This window comes from Clarias gariepinus, chromosome 2 (genome assembly GCF_024256425.1).
Source record: "Clarias gariepinus isolate MV-2021 ecotype Netherlands chromosome 2, CGAR_prim_01v2, whole genome shotgun sequence".
NCBI lineage: Eukaryota > Metazoa > Chordata > Actinopteri > Siluriformes > Clariidae > Clarias > Clarias gariepinus.
This window is the reverse complement of record NC_071101.1, coordinates 39,346,649-39,373,702: the sequence shown is the minus strand read 5'-3', so window position 1 is coordinate 39,373,702 and position 27,054 is coordinate 39,346,649. Positions and strand designations below refer to the sequence as shown.

The window sequence follows — 27,054 nt, the reverse complement described above, 5'->3', positions numbered from 1 at the left end:
TACTCTCATCAACATGGCACTGTAAAAATCTGGCACCAGAAACCATGCCACAGTTAATAAGCTACTGAGGTGACAGATTTACTCATTTTGACTGCGAGGGTAAATTAAAGCTCTTGACCAGTATCTAAGTACTTTTACATTCATGTAGCAGAGCTGCTACATATTTGTCTATTTGAATGCCAGTGAGTGCATATTAACCCTTTTATATTGTATGTTATGTCATCCATGCTTATAAGGATTGGTAGAATTTGCACTGTAGTGTTTGATAAAGTCATGCTGAATTGGTCCAGCCTTTAAAGCAGTTGAAAACCATGAAAGATTTAGCAAGAAACCACCTACATACTGGCTGATTTTAGAGGGCAGGTTACGTATTTGGCTATGACTCATGTCGAAATTGTGGTGCAGCTAATGGTTCAATAAAAAAAATAATAATTTAGGAATAAAGGAGAGCAAGCACCCCAGTTGCTTCTGCGGAGTCTGAAACGTTGTGATATCAGTTTGTTATAAATAAGTCACTTGTCAAAGTGAAAAAAGAACTTGTCAAAAAGAACGGAATTTATGAAAATGAACTTTTATTTTAGGGCATAAAATTAGTTAACAACTTTGTTAAAAAGATACTGGACACTGGAGAAATGCTTAAAGAAATGTTTAAAGAGAAAACTAACAGTGTATGAAATTAATAGTTTAAGTGGAATCAGTTAGTCATTATTAAACATTTATCATCACATTCTTGTGAACAAGTAATTCCCCAACACCAATCCAACAAATAAAAGTTTGTATGACATTCAATCAACCTTAAACCCACATTTTCACATCTCATCATGATGTGCAAAAGAAGGCACTTGGTATAAAAAAGTCAACATTTAAAATACTTTTGTAAGCAAAAATAAGAACTTAGTGTCTTCAACATTAAATCTGTTTAAAATTTAACACTTAGCTATCAGGTCACAGGTCATTTAGCTGTCCATGTATTTATGCTTTTCTAAATTTAATACCATTTTTTTTGTATATTTTCATCAAACTTACTCTCCAAATCTACGATAAAGACCTGCTGCTGAAGGAGGTGCTACTGTAGCTATAACTGGTGTATCTAGTGGTGGACGAGTTGGAATAAGTTTGGTCGATGCTGCCTCTCCGAGGTCCAGAGTGAGAGACTGGAGCAGAGCTTGGGTTTGAATAAGGGCTGATTCCATGTGATGAGGCAGAGGTTGCTGGAAGCATGCGTATTCCCGTTTTATCTTCCACCATACAGGCATCCATAGCCTCCTTGTACGTGATCCTCAACTTCGTCTTCGGGCAGCTTATCATCTTGGGGTGATGACGAGTGTCCAGGAGCTTCTGAGACACTCTTCTATCCAACCATCCCAAGTGTAAAGCTTCGTCCACTGTCCGTCTACGGCCATGCTCTGGATCGAAAAGGCCCCCTGTTAAAAATTGGAACTCGAGGAAACGCTGTCCAGCCTCAAACGGCAGCCATTTTTCTTTCACTGCCTCAGCTGCTGACAACTTCTTACCGGTCTTTACATCTTCAAAGCCACTGTAAGCCTTCTGTGCAGGTTTGAGTCGATTCGCCATGTCCTCGTCAATTATGCCCTTGCGACGAGCTTCTTGAATGGAGATGCGGCGACCATTTTCTGGGTCTACAATCCCACCAGTGCAGGCTTGTGCCTCTAGCAGTCTTTGTGCTGTGATGAAATCTACAAGGCCACGCTTCATTGCTTCATATAAACTGAGCTTTTCAGACTTTTCGGTGTCAAAGATGGCTCCAACCGGACTCTGTTCATCCATAACCTCGTGACCGGGTGAGGTCAGAGTAATTGACATGCTGGCAATGCGCTTCAAAGTGTTTGGTGAGGTGGGAGATTGACTTTCAATTGATGTCATGACTTCACTTTTGACTATCTGGGATGACCCCAAGGATGAGGATGAGCTGAGAGGCTTGTTCATTGCTATGGTTTTACTGGTGATGATGTCAACAAACTGTACAAGAGTAATATTTCCAGAGCGATACTCCTGCAAGTCGTCCTCGCCGATTACACCCTTATCAAGCAGTTCTTTCAAATCGTACTGAAGACCCGTCTTCCTATCACTAATGACCAGTTTACTGGTACCATCTGAGGAAGTGACAGTTATCTCCTCCCACTCACTCTCCTGCTTGGAAAGCTCCACGTAAGTTTCATAGTCAATCATCCGCTTCTGATACGCTTCATGTACCGTCATCTCCTTATTGGTGTCCGGATCTACAATGACAACTCGTGTCTTCCTTGTAGTGTTCTTCTGTGTTGATATCTTGTTTTTATCATAAAGTGGCAGAAGCACGAGGCCAGTTTTATCATCTGTAATGCAACGACTCTTTAACTGCAGATAGGTGAGATTATCCTGAGTGTTAGGATCGAAAAATCCCTTTGTATCATCGCCTTCGTCTTTTAGAATCTGACTCATCTCTTCATCGAAGTATCCTTTCTTATAAGCAACATCCACATCAATTCTGTGACTGTGTTTGGGATCAATAATGCCACCACTGGCTATCTGAGCCTCCAGTAGGCGAATACCATGGCCTTTTTCAATCAGTCCTTTCTCAATAGCCTGGAAAAGGGAGATAATCTTTCCACTACCAGGATCTTTATATCCATTGACGGCTCTTTCAGCTGAAAGAAGCTTATCTTTAAACTCCACACCGATCAGACCTTTCTTACAAGCTTCGTCCACTGTGCAGTACTTGTTGTTGATAGGGTCAATTATGAAGCCTGACGCTGCCTGAGCCTCCAGAAGCTCCAGTGTGGTGCCTGGCCGAAGAAGACCTTCTTTCATTGCTTGGTAGACAGATAGAACGCGCTTGTCGGCTTCATCGTAGACTCCAGCGATGCAGGTAGATCCCTGCAGATAGGCTCGAAGCCTGTGCTCAATGTCTTGGCTAGTCAGTTTGCCTTCTATTAGCTGATCAATGTCTGAAGGCTTTAACAGGTTGCCGTCTACCAGATCTGACACAGGGATCTTTCTTCGTAAACCTTGTACAGTCAATGGTGCTGCCGGGGCTGGTAGCATGAGCAAGCCTGTGTTTGGGTCGGCTTTGCACTGCCTCTTCAGGCCAACATAGCTAGTATTCGACTTTGTCGCAGGGTCTATAAAGCAGTTTGGTTTCGCGTTCAGGGCATGATAAAGATTTTCATCAATCACATTACGATCCCTGGCAGTATCCTTGGGGAGGTACACACTAAGCACAGGATCAAGAATCCCTCCCGCAGCCTCCTGGGCCTGCAGCAGACGCAGAGCTGTATCTTGATCGATAATTCCTTTTCTCATAGCTTGACAGGCTGACAGAAATTTATTTGAAATTAAATCTCGAAACCCAACGCAGGCGGCCTCCGCAATCAACAGCTGTTTTTTATCCTCTTCATCTACAAGTCCATTCAAACACGCCTCTTCCACGGTCATCCTTAAATTTGCTCTGGGATCAAGTATATGTCCCGTTGCTGCTTGAGCCTCTAGTAGTTTCACTGCACTGTCCTTTGAGATCAGCTTATCTCTCTTGGCCTCTGTGACTGTCCACTTTCCAGTGGGTCCCGCTAGACCTGCAATGGCTCCTGTGCCCTTGAGATTTAGTTTGATATCAACAGCTACATCCTGGACAGTCTGCTGGCCTGTTGTCAAGTGCTCTAGTGTTTTTTTGTCAATAATACCACAGTCATGTAACTGTTGGGCTGTGACTTTTTTGCGGACACCATCGAACAACAGAGAAGCTGGATCGATAGTCGTGCCAAGAGAATCCGTCTGCGTGTACCTGTTTACTGCGTTCGCTTTCTGCTTTACTTTTAGAACCTCTTCCTGCAAAGAATCTCTGAGATTAACCAAGTCTCTTCGCTCCTGCTCCAATCCCCTGATCTGGAGCTTGTACCGCTCTTCGACTTCTTTCAGTTGGGCCTGAAGCTGCTCCATACGACTTCTCAGCGAAGTACATTCCCCTTCTAGCGCCAAACGCGCTGTGACGTTCTGCTGCACACGATCATCTTGGCTCTGACCTTGTTTTTTCCAGATGCCGAGCTCATTCCTGAGCCTCTCGTTCTCTTCCTGAAACTGTTTTTTAAGTCGCAGTTCTGTCTCGAGTGACATTTTGATGTTTATACGTTCTTCCTCAGTTTTCTGCATACGGGATGTATTTTCTTCTAGAGTTTTAATCTTCCTGAGGAGGGAATCTCGTTCTTGTTGTAATTCCGTGCACCGAGACTGGGAAGACTGGATCAAGCTTGATGTCTAAATAGGGAAAAAATAATAATAATAATAAGAAAGAGAACAAGAGATGCGTTAATATGTTAAGGAAATTCAAACTATGAAACAGCATAAGTGATCATAATTCTAATAGCATGCATATTAATGAAAACTATAAATCATTGATAAGTAGTTTTATAATTATTCTACTACGAGATCTAATCTAATGATTGTTATTTAGTTATTGCCAAGAGAGCTGGTCAGTTGATTTATGCATTAAGTGTTAAAAAATACAAATCATGATACCTAAATCAAAAACCCCACAGAGTCAATGAGGAAGTGAATACATAATTATAAGTTTTGGAGAATATCTGCCAGAGTGATGATTTAAGAATGGCTTGATTAGAGATTGAGTTGCAATGATCACCATAAATTAAACAAAAGAAGAAGCTGAAAAAGCACACAGAGTGAGGATTCCACGTGAATAAGTGCTTTCCATGGGAATTAGTGCCAGACTCAGGTGTAGAAACAGATCATGAAATGAAACAACTGCATGGCAGAGTACAGAAGACCATCTGCAGAGTGTGAAGAGATTGAGAAGGAGGAAGCAAACTGGAAACCATCCTACATAATGTCTGAGTAGAACTACAGTCTATTACAGTCTCAGACATTTTATTGTTTAGTACCTCACTGGCTTGTTTTAGGATATTCTGCATCTCCAACAGAAGCTTCTCTCTCTCCTGCGAGAGCTGTTGGATAAGTTTGTCGTGCTCTACACGGGTATGCTGGCTGTTTTGAAGCTGTTGCTGAAGCGCTGCAATCTGGGTGCTCATCTGGTCATCCTCGCTTTGCTTGCCTTGCAGCAGTGTGTTGTGCTCCAGACGCACAGCTCGTAGCTCCTCCTCCAGGCCGAGGCGCTCTTTGGTGAGTGACTCGGTGAGCTCCTTTAAGCGCTTGGTCTCAGAAATGGTCTCGTTAAGAGTTTTGGTTTTCTCTTCCATGCTCCGGTGCAAGACTTGAAAGCGCTGATTGGCCTCAGAGACCCGACCTTGCTCCTGCACCAGCTGAAGTCTTAAAGTTTTCATTTCAGCTTCCAGTGTAGCTTGATGCTGAGTGGTGGTACAGTGCTCTTTTAGGTTACGCTCAAGAGCCTCCTGGAGCTTTTTGCGTTCTTCTTCCGATCTTCTGGCTTCCATGCTAGCTTCTTCCTGACTCTTTCGTAAAGCGGTGATGGTGGAGGTGTACTCTCGCATAGCCTGGTTTGTCTTCTCAAGCTGAGCTTCCGTCTTCCTGCGCTTGGCTGCCTCATCTTGGGCTACTTTTATTTGCTGATTCATCTGCCCGTCCAGTTCTTTCAGCTCCTCCTGGAGCTCTTGGACCCTCACCTGAAGGTGTGCCATCTTCAGTTCTGCCCGGTTTCGCTCATTGCCCTGGCTTTCCAACTCCACACGAAGGATGCTTAGCTCTTGGTGTGAAGATCGGAGTTTGATTAGTTCCTGACTAGAAGTTGTATGTTTAGCATGTAGGTCTGCTAGCTCCTTTTGCAGATGGCCGTTCTCTGCCTCCAGTGCTCTCCGCTTGTGCATGTCGTCATCAAGTGACTGTCGGAGGTTGGAGATCTGAGTGTTTTTTTCCTGCAGAGACTTTGTGGACTGCGCTTGCACTCCTTTCCATCTACTCTCTTCTGCACTCTGCTGACTAAGAATCTGTTGAATCTGAGCCTCCAATTCACTCCTTTTTCTGGCTTCCTCTGTGCCTGCTTGGACTTGTTGCTGCAGCATTACCTCTGCATGTCTTCTTTGCGCTTGTTCTTCACTGAAGGCATGCTGCACCTTCCTTAACTCCTCCTGCAACTTCTTGCATTCCCCCTCTACCCTGCTGCACTCCATCTGCATGGACACGGAGTCATCCTTCCGCTGCTTTGAGAGCATCTGTATGTTTGTTTGTGTTACCAGGATTTGCGACTCGTAGGTCTGTTTGACCTCCCTCATCTCTGTACTGTGCTGCTGTCTTACCTTAGCCAGCTCCATCTGTGTCTGTTTCAGGTTCTTCGTCTCCTCCTCCAACTGCCTCCGCACATGCTCGAGCTCCCGCGTCCGTTCCGACACGGCTTGCTCGAGTTCGATTTTGGCCCAATTGGCCCCCTCTAACTCCTTCAGTCTTTTCCGCATGGCCCCCTCGTGATCATCCTGCTGACTGCTATACCGTTCCTCCACGATCTTCCGGTTTCGTTTCTCCTCCTCCACAAGCATTTTGAGACGCCGTACCTCATCCGTGAGCTCTTGTAGGCGGTTCTGCGAGGAGCTAAGATTCGCCTGTACTGTGGTGCACTTTAGAGCCTGGTTTCTCTTCACCTCCTCCAGGGAAAGGAGGTGCTCCTGAGATTCGTTCAGCTTTAGCTGGTAGCGCGAGAGTGCCTCTTGCAGCGACACATTCTTAGCATTGCGGTCTTCTATGTCTGCTCTCAGAAGGCGTAGCTCCTCCTCAAGCATATCTATCTTGGTGTTCCGTATCTATGAATACATCACAAGAGGAAAAAAAAAAGATAAAAAAAAAAAGAGCAATGCATGAATTCTACAATACAATTAAGTTGTACAATATTTTTTTATGTACCTTGAGCTCTTCCAAGTTCTTTAATGAGTCTCCAAGAAATTTGCAATAATCACTCGAACGAGTAAGCAGCTCTGAATAGCGGCTATGCAAAGAAGAAACCTAAAACAGGGAAAAATTTTTAAACCTATCCCAAAGACCAAATATAATATTGTATTGGATGTTATTTCGTATTTTGTACCTCCTCTATCACAACTGTAGCTGGAGACTGCAGCATGGATTTTTTTATAGGAATGTTGAGTAGAGTTTCTAGCCCGGCACTGTAAGATGCCAATCCAAGCTCATAGTCCTACATATTATTATAAAAAAAAAAAAATTAAAAAAAAGGTTTTGTTTTGATAAACCCATATGGTGCTGTTAAAAAGAAACATGATGCCGTCGCATAATTATACCTTGATGGTATTAACGCAGGTGTCACCGTCTCTCTGGACAGCATCCATGGTCTCTCTCTTTGCTGTTATCTCAGAATTCAGTGCCTATGGATCATATATACACGTGACAAGATTTAATTAAACAAAAGAAGTCAAACAAATCAAGATTTAAGATTTAAAGAGCCATGATGGAGCTGAGCTGTGTCAAGTTGTAGTCTAACTAACTACACATTTTATAAACAAAGAATACAGTCAAACCTTTTGTTGGGTAAGGAGTTTGTTGACGAGGGTGATGTCATCTGTCTTAGCGCTCAGCTGAGGTTCTGTACGCCTTTTGGTGTCATTAATCCAGGTGGTGAGAGCTGAGCTCGAGTTCAGGTAATACTTTAGCTGCTGCAGGTATGTCTCCAGATCTGAATACCTAAGAAAAAAAGAGTTTACTGAAGTTAACATTTTATATAGGCTACATACAGAGTCAGCCAAAAAAATGTATACACACTTCAGAAAAGAAAAATAGTATGATGTTGTGTGGAACCTTGAATTATGAGTAACTTGGTCTATGAGCATTTTGCAGGACGAGCAAAATGCTTTCATAAAATTTAACTTAATAAATTAGATATACGATATACGACTACTGTAGTACGCATGCGCTTTGTCTGCCGAGCGTCACATAATCACAACTGAGCCAATGGTTCTTTTCTCTCTCGTGCTGTGGGATTGTGGGTAATGGTCTCCCATGCTCAGTCTCAGTGCGCGTGCCTCAGTCGTATGGTCAACATCCATGCAGAAGTTTGTGTGCGCATAAAGCTTTTTTTTTTTTTATTTTGTGTCCAAGTGTAGTGACTGTTCTTTAGTAACTTTACTGCAACAATGGCCCTCGTGAAGAAAAACGTGAAAAGGCTGTAGCAGTGCGGGAGATCAATCTGTTTAACGACAATGCAATGTCACATTTCCGCGAAATTTTCAGAAGAAGACGAAAGTGAGTGTCATTAGAAAGGTTCCTTGTTAAAGAAGTTTGCTGCTCCTTCCCTCCGTTTTGCTTTAGCCACAATTCTTTTAAAGGGAAAGTACAGGTTAATTCGTTTTATTTTTACATTATGTTTTGTATCAATTATTTTCATATGGATATTTTCTGATTGTGGAACGAATCGTCCAAATTTCGATTATTTCTTATGAGAAAATTCAATAAGCACAAGCACTTCCGGAACAAACTATGCTCGCAATCCAAGGTTTAACTGTATATTATATTGATATAATATTAATAATATGATCATATTATCATCATAATATTAACATATAATCAACATACAGCAACAAATTAAGTATTAAAACATTTATAAAAGTTTTTCTTTTCCTGAAATGTATATAAATATTTTTCTGTCGGACTGTATATAAAAGTAAAAATGTAAATAAAAAAAAGGGGAAAAAAAGATCTTGCCTGCTGTTAATCTGTGTCTGAATTCGCTTCCAGCGATCAGAGAGCTGCTTTACATGCTCACTGTACAGACACAGGTCAACATCACACCTGTGACAGTTCTGATCAATCTGCTCATTGCACTGACGAGCCTTGATCATTTCATCCTCTAGTGAATGCAACACACCCTCCTTCTGATCGAGCTCAGACCGCATGACCTGATAAGTATAGACATCTATTATAAATCCACCATTTCAGATTTTGCTGACATACTTATTATGGTTAAATTTTGGTTTCATCTTGCAAAATAGTTTTTTTTAAACGTTTGATCTGGTTGAAATCATTGTCTCATGGCATTAAAACTTGGGCAGGTCAAATATATATGCTTTATAGTTAGATTAATGCTAGTGCTGACATTTTGGAGCTTATCCCGGTTAAATAAATAAGCATTACCCTAAGAGTGTTCTGGTACTCCTGGACTTCAGCTGGCTCCAGTGATGTGGTCTCTCTCTCCGTGAGTCGAGTTTCATTAACCTTCACTACGTCCTCTGCCTGTAGTAGCACCTGATGCAAAGACTTTAGTGCCTTTAACCTGAAGCAAAAAGTGTAACTTAAAAAACAAACAAACAAACAAAAAAAAAACAACACTTTTTTTAAAACGAGTTCTATATAGTTTCTACCTTTGTAAATAAGTGGAAGAGTGAGACCGCAGCTTGTCAAGTCTCTGGTTAATAAGGTTGAGTTGACTTTGAAGAAACTGTGCTTTATCCGTGTCTCTCGTAGCCTCTAATTCTGTTAGCACCGGTCCTTTTAGCCTCTGAAACTCTCCCCTCAGTGACTCTACATCCCTCATTGTTGCCTGCATACATTACAATGACGAAGAAGGTACAGATGTACAGTTATTAAGTACTCGGTTTGCTTTATGCGGAGTGTGTGGTGTAATGTGTGCTTTTTTTTACCTGTGTGCCAGTGATAAGACTGGTGTATTGTGCTGGTGCTCCCTGTCCCATTGGGATGTGCTGGTGTGTACCGAGTGCAGACTCCAGAGCATGCAGCTTCAGCTGCAGGGCATGCAACTCACTCAGCACGCTGACACCAGTTACTACCTCCTTATCTGTAAAACACAAAAGTTGAATGAGAAAAACACATGCTTGTAAGTCCAGCAGGTCAATCTACTTTTAATGTACGAACTCACTGTAGGCTGGAAGCTGTTCGACCAGGTTATCGTAGTGTTGCTGGGCTCCATTATACTGGCTCTCAATGGCTTTCTTATCATCCTCTTCAAACATCTCGGACCCTGAACAATTCCTCTGGTACTCCTGATAGTGAAACTCCAAGCTTTTCATGATGCTGCGGTACTGCTCTGGCCGCATTTGAGTCAGCTGCAGACACAAAAAGCCACAGTATTAGATCAATACAGATGAGTTATTAAAGAAATAACCGGAGGAAAATTAATTCCCGAACAAACACACAACCTAGAATCGTAAAACACACAATAACCGTGTGGTGTTTAAAAATAATTAGGGCTTACTATAACTATAACGCTTTAATGTTCTGCTTGACTTTTTGGTAAAGCATATTTTGAGCCATTATATCTTATTAAAAAATTATGTTAAAATTAACCAAAAAGAGCCAAATAATATTGCTGCGTCATGCTATGAAAAATAGTAATGGTTTAATGCAATTGAGTTTTCCTCTGTCAGGAATTTCAATAATAAGTTCTTTAAATGAGCATCAATAATATACATACAGTGGTGTGAAAAACTATTTGCCCCCTTCCTGATTTCTTATTCTTTTGCATGTTTGTCACACAAAATGTTTCTGATCATCAAACACATTTAACTATTAGTCAAAGATAACACAAGTAAACACAAAATGCAGTTTTTAAATGATGGTTTTTATTATTTAGGGAGAAAAAAAATCCAAACTTACATGGCCCTGTGTGAAAAAGTAATTGCCCCCGGAACCTAATAACTGATTGGGCCACCCTTAGCAGCAATAACTGCAATCAAGTGTTTGCGATAACTTGCAACGAGTCTTTTACAGAGCTCTGGAGGAATTTTGGCCCACTCATCTTTGCAGAATTGTTGTAATTCAGCTTTATTTGAGAGTTTTCTAGCATGAACCGCCTTTTTAAGGTCATGCCACAACATCTCAATAGGATTCAGGTCAGGACTTTGACTGGGCCACTCCAAAGTCTTCATTTTGTTTTTCTTCAGCCATTCAGAGGTGGATTTGCTGGTGTGTTTTGGGTCATTGTCCTGCTGCAGCACCCAAGATCGCTTCAGCTTGAGTTGACGAACAGATGGCCGGACATTCTCCTTCAGGATTTTTTGGTAGACAGTAGAATTCATGGTTCCATCTGTCACAGCAAGCCTTCCAGGTCCTGAAGCAGCAAAACAACCCCAGACCATCACACTACCACCCCCATATTTTACTGTTGGTATGGTGTTCTTTTTCTGAAATGCTGTGTTACTTTTACGCCAGATGTAACGGGACACGCACCTTCCAAAAAGTTAAACTTTTGTCTCGTCGGTCCACAAGGTATTTTCCCAAAAGTCTTGGCAATCATTGAGATGTTTTTTAGCAAAATTGAGACGAGCCTTAATGTTCTTTTTGCTTAAGTGGTTTGCGCCTTGGAAATCTGCCATGCAGGCCGTTTTTGCCCAGTCTCTTTCTTTTGGTGGAGTCGTGAACACTGACCTTAATTGAGGCAAGTGAGGCCTGCAGTTCTTTAGTTGTTGTCCTGGGGTCTTTTGTTGCCTCTCGGATGAGTTGTCTCTGCGCTCTTGGGGTAATTTTGGTCGGCTGGCCACTCCTGGGAAGGTTCACCACTGTTCCATGTTTTTGCCATTTGTGGATGATGGCTCTCACTGTGGTTCGCTGGAGTCCCAAGGCTTTGGAAATGGCTTTATAACCTTTACCAGCCTGATAGATCTAAATTACTTTTGTTCTCATTTTTTTCTGAATTTCTTTGGATCTTGGCATAATGTCTAGCTTTTGAGGTGCTTTTGGTCTACTTCTCTGTGTCAGGTAGCTCCTATTTAAGTGATTTTTTGATTTAAACAGGTGTGGCAGTAATCAGGCCTGGGGGTGACTACAGAAATTGAACTTTTAACTGTGATAAACCACAGTTAAGTTATTTTTTAACAAGGGGGGCAATTACTATTTCACACAGGGCCATGTAGATTTGGAGTTTTTTTTCTCCCTTAATAACATAATCTTCATTTAAAAACTGCATTTTGTGTTCAATTATGTTATCTTTGACTAATAGTTAACGGTTTTTGATGAGCAGAAACATTTAAGTGTGACAAAAATGCAAAAGAATAAGAAATCAGGAAGGGGGCAAATAGTTTTTCACACCACTGTATGTTTTTCTATTTGCTGTATCATAAGCCCTCCACCTACCTCTTAACTAAGACTAAAAAAAGAAAATCTAAATAAAGGTTCAAAAGGTTAGAAACAAAGTATGCAAATACAGTGGAACCTTGGATTGTGAGCATAATTCAATTGCAGGCTTGTATTGTAAAACACTCGTAAACCAAATTGAATTTTTCCATAAGAAATAATGAAAACTCAAATTATTAGTTTTACAGCCCCAAGAAATAAAGACATAAAAAAATAACATGAAATATTAAGTAAAAATAAAACAAAATAACCTGCACTTTAACTTTTTTTTTTTTATAAAAATAAATCCTGACAAATAAGTGTTTCTGTTTGTGCACGCAGGCGCTGTGTGTGGGTGTGTGTGTGAAGCTAAAGTAAGAAGCCCCTCCTCTATCCCCCTTCTCATCTTACAGTTACCGTTCCTCCACTCTTTTCACACGCATGCACACAACAGAAACTGTTTTAATAGAAAAATAAACAAGAAATCTCTCTAATGACACTCGATTGAGCGACACACCAACGGAATCACTGCTGTAAAGTAAAAATAAAACAAATTAACCTGCACTTTACCTTTAAAAAGAATCGCGACAGAGCAGTGTTTCTGTGTAGAGCAGAGAGAAAGAGTGTCTGTGTGTCTGTATGCCTGTGAAGGCAAAAATAGGAGGGGTCTGTGTCACAATTGGATCAGTTGTGATCACGTGACGCTCGGCGTCAAAACAAGAAGCGCATGCGTGATACATGATACTCGGTACTCGTAAACCAAGACTTGTTTGTTTTCCAAGTAAATTTTTTTTTTTTTTAATCTCATTCCGCTCATCTCGCGGGACACTCGCAAACCGTGTTACTCGCAATCCGAAGTTTCACTATAGTATAAAAATGAAAGGATTGTCAAAAATTATACACTCAAACTGTAACAGTTACATTTCATGCGTTTGTACAGTTCTGGTGTTATTGATATTACGAGATGGACATATTAATATTACAAGATGGACATATTAATATTCCTGCAGGTTATTATGAGTGTAAGGAAGTAATAATTTACTATGGTGATTGTGAGGGAGTTGATGCGGCTGATGTCGTGCAGGCAGTACTGCCAGGAGATGAGGCTCTTTATGTTGATGAAGAGCTGGTTCCAGACTGACTGAAGGGCCTCGTAATACTGCTCATTCCTGCAAACGCAAGACATGCATCTCAAGCCGTGTAAAACTAAACACATAGTATATATAAAACAAATGAGTGTTGTGCGTGTTAATGCATGTTTCATACTTGCTTGCGAGGCTAATAGACAGCGGGTTGGGTGGAGGAACTATCAGGCAGATGGAAGGCACCTCCATATCCAGCCCTCCGGGCCCAGTTACAAGCCACTTACTTCGCTCCGAGTTATCCTTCAGAATGGCCATATCGCCCTTACAGATCACTTTCTGCACAGAAAGAAAGGAAGGAAGGAAATGTTTGGACAACAATAAATTGGATTTCATTGTACATATGTACAGGATGTGCACAAGCTTGTGTTTGCATGTGTTACCTGATCTTGTCTGAAGTCACACAATGCCTGGACTTTAACTGGACTGGTACTCTTTTCTTCTGGGTTTCTTGGTCTTAGTCTCACGATGTTCTTGGATTTATTGACCAATTGCTGGACCTGTTGTTTGTGCTCCAACAGATAATCCTGCTCTTTCTGAAGACACAAACATAATCATATATAATGTTAGAGCAATCAGGAAATGGCCTAGAAGAAAATCCTAGATGTGTGTGTGTGTGTGTGTGTGTGTGTGTGTTACCTCTAAAACTTTAAGCAGTTCCTGTAAATTGGGCAGAGGAGTCATTTTGTCACAGGCGAATTTCTTGCGGATCATCTCATGCTGCTGTTGTAGTCTGCGATTTGTTTCATTTGCTTCTATGAAAAACTGAATATTGTGCATATATGTAATAAAATTTAAAACTAGAAAAAATAAAAACAAGTTATTAATATTTAGAACTGTTACCTTTCATAAGCAAAAATTAGTCATCATGTATACAGTGCTGTGATTTATATTTGTACAGATTTTTGTTTCTTATTTTTTATTTGTCAAACATAACTGATTGAGATCATTAAACAAATTTTTTATTTTACACAAAAATAACCTGAGTAAAAACAAAGTTAACTTTAAGAATTATGATTTTATTTATTAGGTGTATTTATTTAATATGACGAAAAGAGTAGTTGTTTTGAGATGCTGTGATAGGGCAAAAATGCATGGCGGATATCAGGTTGTTGCTGTTGTGCAAAAATCTATACAGAGTGAAAATGTCCAAAGCATATGATCGTTATCGACAAATTTCATCGCAATGCTGATTTAAGACTGTTTTATCGCACAGCCCTATCAAACACGATTATTCATAAAACCTATAATAGTCATCATCATACTGCTTTATCCTGTATACAGGGTCGCCTGGACCTATTCCGGGAGATTTGGGGCACGAGGCAGGGTACACCATGGGCAGTTCACACACTACTGGGAATTTGGAAACGCCAATAGTCTAATCTGCATGCATGAAACCGGAGCACCGAGAGGAAACCCACCAACATGCACACCCTGTTTTTTTTTGCTCTCAACAAAGCCATCAAAAGTGTATGATCTAAATCTCACATGTAAAGTAAGTTATGCAGCAACGCAAAACACAGGATCAATTCTACCTCTGAACGGTGGCTCAAAACAAAACACATTAAGATTTCAGAGTGGCTTACAATACACATTTCAGTAAAAAGAAGATAGAATGTAGTATATTAATATAACATTAATAACATTACCATACTATTATTATTATAATACTATCGTATGTCAATATATAACGTATAGCAATAATATTAGCATTAAAATATTGATGCTAGTTTTTAAAAAAAAAAAGCATTTTAATGCTTTAGTCTTTTACAACATGCAATATGATAAACTGAATTTAAATTCATTTTAACCAACTGTACAAACATAACTTGTACATTTGGTCACACAGGCAAAAAAAGAAACCAAAGATTTATAAGATCATGCGTTTTTATGGTTGTTTCTGTGACCTAATAGTAAGAACAACAACAACAACAACAACAACAATAATAATAATGCCAAACGCACAGTGTGATGATTTAAAGCCTCCTTGTTATCACACACTGGCAGGACTTTAGTACAAGCAGTTGTTTTTTTTAATCTGTCCAAAATCATGTTGCTGCAGGGATCCGCATTTGAGTTAATCCTCTTGTTTTTTTTTTAAGTGCCAACAGTTTTTTAACTGTACGAAACTGTGCCTCAGTACGGCATTCATACACTTTTCTAGTATCGGCTGTGTTTACTGTGTCTCGGTACACCTCTCTTGCTCTACCGCTCCTGTACATGTTTATACTGATAGCACAAGAGCGAACTGTCTGCTTCTAGTTAATCAATTGTGGATGGCAGATGCATTTTTTAAAAGGTTGGCAAATTTACTTGGGCGGACTGCCCAATCATACATTGGAATTGAGGCAAACAAAACAAATCCTGCAAAGAAATTTACCAGAAATGTTTGGTTGCCCAACCGGTTACTGCTTTTGGGACGGCAATTACTTGTTTACACAGGCAATACAGATGTTGCATAACTAATCATTTACTAATGTTTTGGTATTCCTCATGTTGTACTTGTCTCGTGTTACATTTTGTAAAAGAATTTAAATTTCATTTGGAATGGCATGACCCAAGGTGGGAATTAAGCCCAGACCCTGTATGTGCGAAGCCATGGTGCTAACCACGATGCCATTGTACCACCAAACCGCTAACAGTAACCACAAAAATAAAAAAGGTCAGTTAACTTTGGTAAGTCATTACCGTCTTTATAGTATTCTTGTCTTTAAATTGACTAAAAAAAAAAAAAAAGGAAAAAAAAGGCATTACCATCTGTACAGTATTTTTTTTCTTTAAATTAACTATTAATGTAAAATATACAGTGAATACGGCATTACTGTAATGTTTTTCTATTGGTTTAAATTTAGAATTTTATGCATTTCTAATACCAAATATTACTCACATCCTGTAAAATAAAGTCCTAGAAAACCCTGACTTGTTAATATATTATTTAAAATTCACACTAACACCGAAACATGCCACTACAAAAAAGAAAACATAATGCTGATTGCTTGACTGTTAATTGGTTACATCCCTGGTGCAAACTCAGCTTGTCTTTTACCTGATTGTAAGCAGCATTCTCCTTTAGATGTACATGAATGCATTTGGTGATCTGAAGAAGCCAGCTCCACTGGGTCTGAAGAGTCTCCATGTACGCCTAGGAGAATACAACAGCTGAATGTTTAGGAAGGACATGAATAAATGGATGAATAAGCAAGTTATCCTGCGCAAAAATAAATAAATAAATAAATACATAAAGCCAAGACTTAATCGAGCACTGACCTCAATTTTGTCTAATGCAGGGTGATTGCTTGCCAGCAGGTTGTCCACTTTCAGTTTCAGTTTATTTAAATGTTTCTCTTTCTCCTCCAAATCACTCATCAACATCTGAAACACAAAAAAACAAACAAATAAAAATAAATATATAAAACCAGAAAATATGTTAAGGTATGTTGTCACCATGTCGATATGAGTGCTGTATGTGTAGCTGATTGTGCAGCTGATTGTGCAGTCTTACGGAATAGCTCTCCTGCTTCTTAGGGATGTAGACGTCAATGTTTCTGTTGCCCCAGTCAAACATCAGTTCCTCCTCTTCTTTCTCGTTTACCCACATGATCTCCCTAGTGATCTCATCGATGATCTTCTGAAGCTCGTGTAAGTGAGCTCCACGTTCAACTGACATTTTCTGAAAAATATGGGGAATAAGAATAAATCTCTACAAACAAGCTCTTAGGGTGGACAACCAACTCACTCGTTAGTTACCCATTCAACCAATGAGTAAAATTTAATTGATAACTGCGTTCAATCAGACTACACTAATCCCCGTTTGTACAACCAGCCATGTTAAATTCAAACCTCACTTAAACATAATATCTCCAGTAATGAAAGTATGTTTAAAAGATCCCATATTTTTTTTAAGAAGGCAACACAGGTTTCAAAAGTTTCCCAAAATTGTTCTCATATATCAAACTCTATTTATTTAATTCCTTCTCCAAACACACAATTTAACTGTCTATGAAAATGAGCTTCTGCTGAGCCACACCTCTCCAGAGATATGAGGTCACATAAGGGGAAAATCTAATTGGCTTGTTTAAGTCCCAATCAATACACCAGTGAAAAATAGGGGGAAAAAAAAGGCTCTTTTTCTTTGTCTGTACACACACACAGCACACTCAGAGAATTTTGCCATAATAGACGCTCTTTAAAAAATGTCACTAAGCAGCACGCTATGTTGTGATCAAAAGAAGGATGTAGAGGACTACAAAGCCATTTCTACGGCTCTGGGTTCCCAGAGAACCACAGTGAAAGTCATTATCTCTGCAGGAAAAAAAAAAACTTGTTGTGAATCTTTACAGAAGTGGCCAGCCTAGCAAAATTGCTCCAAAGGCACATTAATGACTCATACAGGACGTTACAACAGAACCCATACAAACATCTATGGAACTGCAGGCCTCGCACGCCTCAGGCAAGGTCAGCATTCATGATGAAAAAAAATATACATCAATGGAAGAGTTGCACGTAAAAAACAAACAAAAAAAACCCACTGCTTTGATGTTCCAAAAGGAACATGAAGGCTTGTCTCATGTTTGTCAAAACTACCTTGGGTGAAAGTTGGAAACTGATAAATTCCATAAAATAAACATTAAGGATAGTAATGACCAGGGACCAGTCGATACGATATAATCACGATACTCAAATGCCAATTCGATCTTTTTTTTGTTTTGTTACATTTCTTCAAACCTAGCTGATTGTTTGTTCCTACCACACAGGATGCTGCTGTACTGCATGCCATTGTGTGAATAGTTTAAAGCGTACCAAATATAGGATTACAAGAGAAATGGCACCTCCAATGCAACCAAACACTGCTCTGTCAAAAAGAAAGTTGCTATTTTGGGCATTTCAGGAAATAAAAAACTATAGACAAAAAAACAGAACTATGTTTAATAGTGAAAGTAAGAGAATTCAACAGTTTGTGTGTGTGTGACGAGAACTCAAACAGCTGTGTGGCCATAATAAAAAACACTTGTTAGTGAGATTAACCAGAAAAGGCTTCAGTTTGCTAGAGAGCATAAAGATTGGACTTTGAAGCAATAGAAAATTGTCATGTGGTCCGATAGGTCCAGATTGACCCTCTTTCATAGGGTGTGTCAAGGTAATAAAGAAAGAGCAGAGAGCGATGCACCCATCTAGAGACAGTGTTATCTGGGGTTGCTTCAGATGGTCAGGTCTAGACTCAGAAACGTTTTGCGACAATAAAATTAATCACCAGTCAGCTATCATATCTATGAAAGTTTTCTTTCCTGATGGCAAAAGAATATTCCAGAACTCTATTTGTGATAGTGTCGTTTTTTGGGAGCATGACTAAGCATTTTCACGCTTAAACTAGTATAACCACATTATACTGTCAAAGCTAAATTGTACACATTTTAGAAAAAGAAGATAGAATGGTGTATATAATATTAATATAACATTAATAACATTACCATACTATTATTATTATTATACTATTGTATATGTCAACATAACATGTAGCACTAAATTTAGTATTACAATATTTATGCTATTTTTTTTATTTAAAAAAAGCATTTTTTAATGCTTTAGTCTTTTACAATATGCAATATGATGAACTGAATTTAAATTAATTTTAACCAACTGTACTAACATAACTTGTACATTTGGTCACATAGGCAAAAAAAAAAAAAAAAAAGATTTATAGATCATGCGTTTTTATGGTTGTTTCTGTGACCCAATAATAATAACAATAATAATGCCAAACGCACAGTGTGATGATTTAAAGCCTTCTTGTTAACACACACTGGCATGACTTTAGTACAAGCAGTTTTAATTGGTCCAGAGCCGTGTTGCTGCATGGATCCGCACTGCTTGAGTTTTAAGGGTTAATCCACTTGTTTTTTTTTTTAAGTGCAGTTTTTTTAACTGTTTGCCTCAGTACAGCATTCACATACTTTTTACAACAGCTGGTATCGGCTGCATTTACTGTGTCTCGGTACACCTCTCTTGCTCTACTGCTCCTGTACATGTTTATACTGATAGCACAAGAGCGAATTGTCCGCTTCCAGTTAATCAATCGTGTATGGCAGATGCACAATTTTTTTTAGGGGTTGGCAAATTTACTTGGGCGGACTGCCCAATGATACATACAGAGTGTGGGAAACACTAGAATTGAAGCAAACAAAACAAATCCTCCAAAGAAATTTACCAGAAAAGTTTGGTTGCACCTGTTTCTGGGGCAGCGCAACCGGTTACTGCAATTAGGATGCCATTTACTTGTTTACACTGGCAAAACAGGTGTTGTTTGGTATTTTTCATGTTGTACTTGTCTCTTATTACATTTTGTAAAAGAATCAAAATTTCATTTAGAATTGCATAAATAATGGAAGCCATAAAATACCCTTTTCACAGCATATCAAATCTGTGCTAATGACGTGTTTGACGAGTAGCTAAAAAATAAACTTCAGCGATCACTTAGAGTCTACCTGTAAGCTGTCCCATTCCTGCTCCAGCAAATGCAGGCTGGCCTTGTCTCTTCTCTCTCTCTGCAAAAGGACAAAAACATTTATGACTTTACTGCACAAAACTTTCAGTGTCTGACATCGCACACCTAACATAAAGCTTTATATTTACAACCCTGCTGTTAGGTGTGTGTTCATTCTCACTGGCAGTGTTATACCAGAAAGCAATTCATTTTCATTTTAAGCTAACTGGCATGGCACATTTCCCTAGGGAATATTGAATTTGATCAGGAAGTGTAAGCATATGTGTGGTTTTATATATAGTATGTTCTGTTGATAGCTTTGTCTTTTGTGTTGCCTGTAAAACCAAAGACAGAGCAACAGATCAAAGTGATCTGACTGACCCGAGGCAAAAAGGAAAAAAAAAAAAACTGCCAATACCATTACAATGAAGTTCTTGTGCAAGAATGCATGCCTCATACGTGTGCGTGCATGTGTGGTGTGTGTGTGGTAAACTTACTAGTTCCCCTCGAGCTCGATCCATTTCCACACTTCTCTGGATTGAGCTGTGAAATTTGTTGTGATTCATGATGTGCTGCTCGATTACGCTGGGCTCGTCTCCCCATGGCGATGTCTCTATCACACCCTACAAAAAATGGACATGCAGTGTTTTTACAAAGCAACAGAAACAATCCACCCACCCCCAATTAAGTGTGGTGACAGCAAATGGTGTGTTTAATTATGGGTGATTAGACTGGAGTATTTTAAAGCTCCTTTATTCGATTAACATTATTGTAATGGATTTGTATTTAATGAACGTAATTGAACAAATGTAATGTTCTTTTGCTGTCCCACACTCATCCTGATGTTTTCTTTTTAGAAGGCGTGAATGTTTTTCGGTGGAGTTTTGTCCTTCTTGACATTATGGAGAAAAAAAGGGAGACTCATGAGAGCGCAACTGTTCATATCACATGATAACGTGTTCTTTAGATGTTACAATACATTATTACTATCTTTGTCACACCACCGTAACGTGTATTAGTTTCCTTTACTAGCATGACCCATCGTGTGTTGTTTATTACACGTCATGCCATATTGTGTTTTATGACATTATTGTATAAGATAACTGAAAGTAAATAAATGCTATATTCATGTTTTATGCCTAAAGACACACTAGTTGTCTGAGTGTTTAACTAAAAAAAAAAAATGTTTGTAAAGAGGGCTGTAAATCTCAGAGTCTCAGAACTAGATTGTAAAGTGCATCATGTGACTTGGCAGTAATTCTTTGTTTGTCATGGGGGGGCGAGGAGGGAGACAAATTTATTACATGTGCCTAATGACTCTTTCGGTTTACCTCTCTCAAATGCAAATCATCAAGTTCACTCTTTTGTGATGCAAAAAAAAAAAAACATAACTTTTTTTCACTTAACTTTCTGGAGACAGAGTTACAACCACTTTGGTTTGGACAACAGTGTTAGACTGGGGGGGGTAATTATTTACTCAATGTACCCCTGTTGTGGGAACAATAGTGCTTAGAAGCAGTTTCCTTTACAAAAAAAAAAAAAAAAAAAAAGTACTGCCCTGATGAAAGAAGGAAGAACTGGCATAAAAGAAAGAACGACAGTATCTTGGATTTACAGTGATTTGTTGTTTTTTTTTAACAGAGAAGTGATGGCAGAATGCCTACATGGGCTCAAATACAGACCCCTCTTTATAGTGTGAATGGACTCCTTTTTTCATTCATTCGTTCTCTAAAGAATGTTGTTTTGATCCATCAAGAAAGAAGAAAGATGGTACTTTCTTTGTGCCTCCCTTGACTGAAAATAATTAAGCAATATCACACGACAGAGAGCCTGATGAATATCAGCACAGCTGCGATACTGGCAGAACTAACGAACCCCGACTGGCGAAGCTGGTGACCGACAGGATCACATGTAGTAATTAAAAGGGGTGAAAGTACTTTTACTAGTACCATTTCTTACTGGTACTATTGTAGACAAAAGGTCAGGAGAATAAACCACGGAAGTGGTGGACAGTCAAGTTTCTCTTTATATTTCCAATTGTTCCGCTTTAGAATATCAGCAACATCATTTACCGGGTTCTGGGGTTGAATCCAAAGTAGTGTTAAATGGAAAGCTAGTGCACTATGTAGGGTGTACAATCCCTTTTCCCACCCATTAAGCAGCGCCTTTAGAGATGATTTGAAATTCAGCCTCGTGTTAGAAGCTAGTTAGCTTTTTAGTCAAGTCAAGTAGGCTTTTATTTTATGTTATGGACTTTAAGTACTTAGGGTCAATGGTCCAGAGCAACGGAGAGTGTGGAAAGGAGGTGAAGAGGCGGGTACAGGCAGGTTGGAATGGGTGGGAAAAAGTTGCAGGTGTGTTGTGCGATAAAAGACTATCAGCGAGAATAAAAGGAAAGGCGTACAGGACAGTGGTGAGACCAGCAATGCTCTACAGCTTAGAGACAGTGGCGCTGAAGAAAAGACAGGAGGCAGAGTTGGAGGTAGCAGAGCTGAAGATGTTGAGGTTCTCCTTGGGAGTGACAAGGATAAATAGGATCAAGAATGAGTTTATCAGAGGGACAACCCATGTTAGATGTTTCGGAGATAAAGTCAGAGAGGCCAGATTGAGGTGGTTTGGACATGTTCAGAGGAGAGATGGTGAATATATCGGTAGGATGCTGAGGTTTGAACTGCCAGGCAGGAGGTCTAGAGGAAGACTAAAGAGGAGATTTATGGATGCAGTGAGAGAGGACATGAAGTTAGTTGGTGTGAGAGAAGAGGATGCAGAGGATAGGGTTAGAAGGAGGCAGATGATTCGCTGTGGGGACCCCTGAAAGGGAACAGCCGAAAGACAAAGAAGAAGAAGAAGAAGTAGGCTTTTATTGTCATTTGAACTATATACAGTTTATTACACAGTGAAATGAAAAAATGTTCCTCCAGGACCAAGGTGCTGCATATATTAACAGCATAAATTAACAACATAAACTGACAAAAATAACTAACTAATTCAAAAAAAATCTACGAAACTAACTAGTAACTAGGAAAACCAAATTAGCTGACTAGCTGAGACAAGACAGATTGACATTTTTAAATGAACAGAAAAAGGTAGTAGGAGGAGAAACAGTAAACATTTTGTGCAAATAAGTATTAAATATTCTGCAAAAGAGCAATTACAGGTTGGTATAAACAATTATTAGACTGTTGTTGATCAGGGTGTTTGAGCATGTTTGTTTATCAGTTTAGTTTATTAGTAGCCATAAAAAAAAGGATGGTTCAAAGCTATTCGTGCTTGAATTAAAAGTGCTTGAGTGACTTGTTTTGAATGTGTGTTCTGGCAGGCAGCTGCTGTCTCTTGAGCAGCGACTGTCAGTTAGTGTAATTAACGATTGTTAAAACACCTGTGTGATACATATAGTAAAACGCCCCAGTGCTATTATAACCACTCGTGGAATGTGTCTTGTTTAAATCAGATTGCTCGGTTGGAACTCGCTCTTGTGTAATTAGTATTAAGTAGGCAGGGTGATAATGATTAACTATTGACTGGAAATTACCTTCTGCTGGGCGATCCATGCGAGGGCATCTTGAAGGTTTCTGTCCATCTCATCCCAGCCCATGCTGCTTCTGCTGCTTCGGCTATTTCTTTGCAGAGAGCCGCCCAGAGCCATGTGTACTGCTCTTAGGTGCTCTGTGCACTCTTCAACACTGGGCCAGAAAAATACAAAAATTGCTAAATAAAGAGTAATAAATATTAATAAAAATAAACAAAAGTGCATCTAACATGATAGGACCATGTCGTCTTCTATGCGTCTTAATGAAATTCACTGGTAACATTCCTGACCTTAATTGTTTTACTAACTTAGTTCCTCCTACTAAGGTAACTCAGATGCTGAGGTTTCTAATTTTAGAGTCAGAGTAAAACTGCCTGCATATACTTCACATATACTTATACTGCATATCCCTGGTGATCCAGTGGTTAGGATGCAGTGCTCTCACCACTGCAGCGCAGAATAGAATCCCTGGCCAGGGAATGACATTTTTACAATTTCACTCTCCGTAAGAATGCTGACGAAAGTGAACCTGTGGCTTTTTAAAAGTGAGAAAGTGTTTTCCAGTAGCACCGTGCCTGCCTCAAGCACTTTGGCTTTAAGCCCAGGATAGAAAAAAAAATCTTTTTGATGTGATATGCAATAGGATGCAACGTTAAAGCAACTAAGTATTTACATAGATAGATAGATAAATAGAGCAGCTATAACTGGACATCCTTAGTACTATTACATCCATTATCTCCAAGACTTGAGACTATGATATATTTATTAGTGCCCTATTATTATTATTATTATTATTGTTCGCTTTAAGTAAAATGAATAGCGTGCATTCTTTCATATTTGCAATTTCTAAATGTGTCAGATCTGCTCTGTTTACAAGGCCGTAAAAATAATTACTCAGCATCTAGCTCGGATATTATCTAAACAATGCGGGCTGAAAGATAAAGTATCAGAGAATGTGCTCAGTGCAGGGCAGCTGTCTGCTTGATATGTGCCAGGTGTGCTACCCTGTTGTTGTTGTTTTTTTTTCCTCAAGCTTTTGGCATTCTAAAAATGCTTGGCGCATGCTTCAGCAAAGTCTTCTATTGATTGCTTTGCAGACCAAACACAGTTTTCATTTTCTTTTTTTTTAATAAACCTGGTGGATCACTCAAGTCAGAACAAAATACACTGCGCAATTAAATAAACTTCTCAAAGTTTAAAACTTTCAGAAAAAAACTGCATCGAAAATTGCTTATATATCTCAGGAAGACACTACATTTGCAGCAAGACTGCGTAACTTCAGTCTTGCAGTGGGAAGATTGATATGATTGATTATGATTATTTACAGTATCTATGCACTTGTGTAACATCGATTGTGTCTGTAAATACGTTCATGCGTCTTTAATCACATGTATGCGCATCTCACGTCATTAGCACACTCTCGTTGGGCTGGCCCAATTCCCTAAGCTCCAGAGCAAAACCTTTGAGATGTTCAATAATGTCACCAGCAGACATTACGCAATGCTCCGCTTCTGCTGTAGCCCGAGCTCTATCTGTTTCCTGTAACACCAATACACATTAACAAAAGACATGAACACAGTATAAAACAAACCAAAAAAAAAATAAAAATTTTCACACACTCTAATCAAGTGCAACAGCAAACTGTACTTACCGTCTGTAATATAAACTCTGCTTTACTGAGGAACTCTTGGCATTGGCCTTGGAGAATAGAAGCTCTTTGATAGATGATAAGGTGCTGGGGAGGTCTAAAGAAGAAAAAAAAGGGTATTCCTTTTTTTTTTTAGGTTTTATTGCTGGATTGTGTTCAGAGAAGCTTGCAGGAACATGCACAATGTTAATTATTGTTTGTAAAGCTGAAAACCCTATCATTTTTGTTTAACACCCAGCATTCGAGCACTTTTTTTTTTAAACAATACAGCACAAACTTAGAATTAAATTAAATAATTAAATAAATAAATTATATACAACATATCCGGAATGTTTTACTGCTTTATGTGCGGTGTGGGTGTTATTAAGCCTTCTATTTTTGTCCCAGGCTTGACTATTGAAAATTGTTTTTGGTTTGCTTTTCCTTACAGAATAATGTGAACTTGAGGGGGAAAAAACAGGCTTATGCAAAAAAAAATAATAATAACTGCTCCAGTTTGTGGGCATGAACTTTTGCAATTACTGACAATGAATAAAAATTAAAAAAATATTGTTACATTTGGTACAAGGGTGTAAACTGCGACATTTGAAACACCCTAATAATCCTAGGCAATAATATGTGCCTGTACACTATTATTCCTTTATTCTAGGAGAAATAAAGAGACCATGGGACCACAAATTGGGTTTGTGACTTTGTATTATATTTTGCATGAAAAATAAAATAAACACGTATGCATGGTATGCGTCTCATGTCCCATTTGTATATCCTGGTTAAAAATTGACAACAAAAACCTATGTTCAAGTCTAACTTCCTCGTCTTTGTGTCATGATTTCCAGGAACCACTGAGGGGGCAGATAATAACTACAGCCAAAAGAATTCGCACTCCATGCACTTTCTTTTTGAATATCTGCGGTCACAGTTTTCCAGGCTATAGCACAACTAGTCATTGAGGCCAGCTCATAAAAGTTTAGTACAGAGAGCGCTAACAAATCATTTATCATGAACCAGAATACCTGCGCATAAAGAATTAATGAAGCATGAAGGAGAAGGCGTGAACGGGAATGCAAGTCGTAGGAATGCATTAAGAATTTTGAGTGTTGCAAATAGTAAATAAAAGTTGTAACATAAAGATATATAGTATAAAATAGGTTTTTAAAATTGAAAAAAAAAAAAGAAAGAATTGTTGTTTTATCAAGCAAGACACTCATTCATTGTTGTGAACTGGTAAGAAAACACCAAAAGCACCTGGTGGGATAAAAGCCATGAAACTATATACACAGGACACGATAGAACCCTTGCCAAAAAGCTAGGGCTCAAGTTATGCAAAAATATTGGCCCCACCTCTATTTATTTAAAAACATCAAACAGCAAAACCACTTTTTAAATATTTTTTTACTCTGTCCAAGCAATCTTGCCAGATAGCTAAAACTCAGTTTTGCAAAAATATTGGCCCCCACCCCTCAAATAGCAAAAGCATTGATTTTTTTTATTTTTATTTTGTTCAGTAAATTTCCTCTATTAAAAACAGAAAGATTATTATATTGACAATTAAATTCCAAGTTGGAATTTTTATTTAAAGTGCATAGTGTTTTGTAGTGTGTGTGTGCACTGTTGCCTAGGTTTTTGTTTTTCTCTGAGCAGTGTGCTTACCCCTGTCCTCCCCCCATGGAGCTCTTGGAGAAGTTGTAGTTCATGTCCTCGACAGACTCCGGTCCGAACCCGTTCCCGCTCAGATGATAGTTACTGACCGCGACGTCACTGCGCGAGCTCGACCGAGAGCGCGAGCGCCGGCTGAATGAGCGCTGCGACCTGTAAATACTCATAGCTTCATACGGAAAAGTAACAAAAAAGAACCCCAAGAAGAAGTGAAATAAAAACAGGCGCAGCGGCTGTAACTCCAGAGGCGAAAGCGCTCCGCACTGCCTGCGACTCCAAACTGAACGCCACCGTCAACACGGAAGCGCCTCCCAAAACAACCCACCCCCCCAAAACTCCGCCCCAAAGCCCCGCCTCCCGAACAACACCCCCCTCGCGCGCGCGCGCACACACACACACAGACACACGTTTTCCAGACAACAGGATAATAGAAGATTTATTTTCTTTGATAACAATGTATTTTTTTTCTCGTAATAACACTTTTTTTGGGAAAACAGGGGATAACTAATCTTTTTAAGGAGACCCTCTGGTGACATTGGAGGGGAATGGACACAGAGGATTTTTTCCTCCACAATATCACCAGAGGGGAATGAATTCTTTTTTTCAAGAT

General features: G+C 39.3%; 1 protein-coding gene across 2 annotated transcripts; it reads right to left on the bottom strand.

Annotated features, from left to right (window-relative positions):
* Positions 1 to 552: 552 nt before the first annotated feature.
* Positions 553 to 26,723, bottom strand: wu:fi04e12 (Desmoplakin-B). Of its 2 annotated transcripts, none has more exons than XM_053512540.1 (24): positions 26,439 to 26,723; positions 24,792 to 24,885; positions 24,546 to 24,679; positions 23,144 to 23,294; positions 20,109 to 20,234; positions 19,613 to 19,672; positions 16,633 to 16,800; positions 16,398 to 16,502; positions 16,177 to 16,272; positions 13,770 to 13,895; positions 13,514 to 13,666; positions 13,255 to 13,409; positions 13,031 to 13,157; positions 9,797 to 9,983; positions 9,561 to 9,715; positions 9,282 to 9,460; positions 9,055 to 9,193; positions 8,626 to 8,819; positions 7,446 to 7,608; positions 7,209 to 7,292; positions 6,998 to 7,105; positions 6,820 to 6,918; positions 4,893 to 6,719; positions 553 to 4,251 (listed from the first exon to the last, which is right to left on the bottom strand). In XM_053512540.1, the coding sequence occupies exons 1-24, from the start codon at positions 26,609 to 26,611 to the stop codon at positions 1,036 to 1,038; spliced, it is 8,019 nt and encodes a 2,672-aa protein (XP_053368515.1). In that variant the 5' UTR covers positions 26,612 to 26,723; the 3' UTR covers positions 553 to 1,035. The 2 variants fall into 2 exon arrangements, with proteins under 2 accessions (XP_053368515.1, XP_053368522.1); XM_053512547.1 differs by having other exon boundaries at positions 6,222 to 6,719.
* Between the last annotated feature and the right edge of the window lie 331 nt (positions 26,724 to 27,054).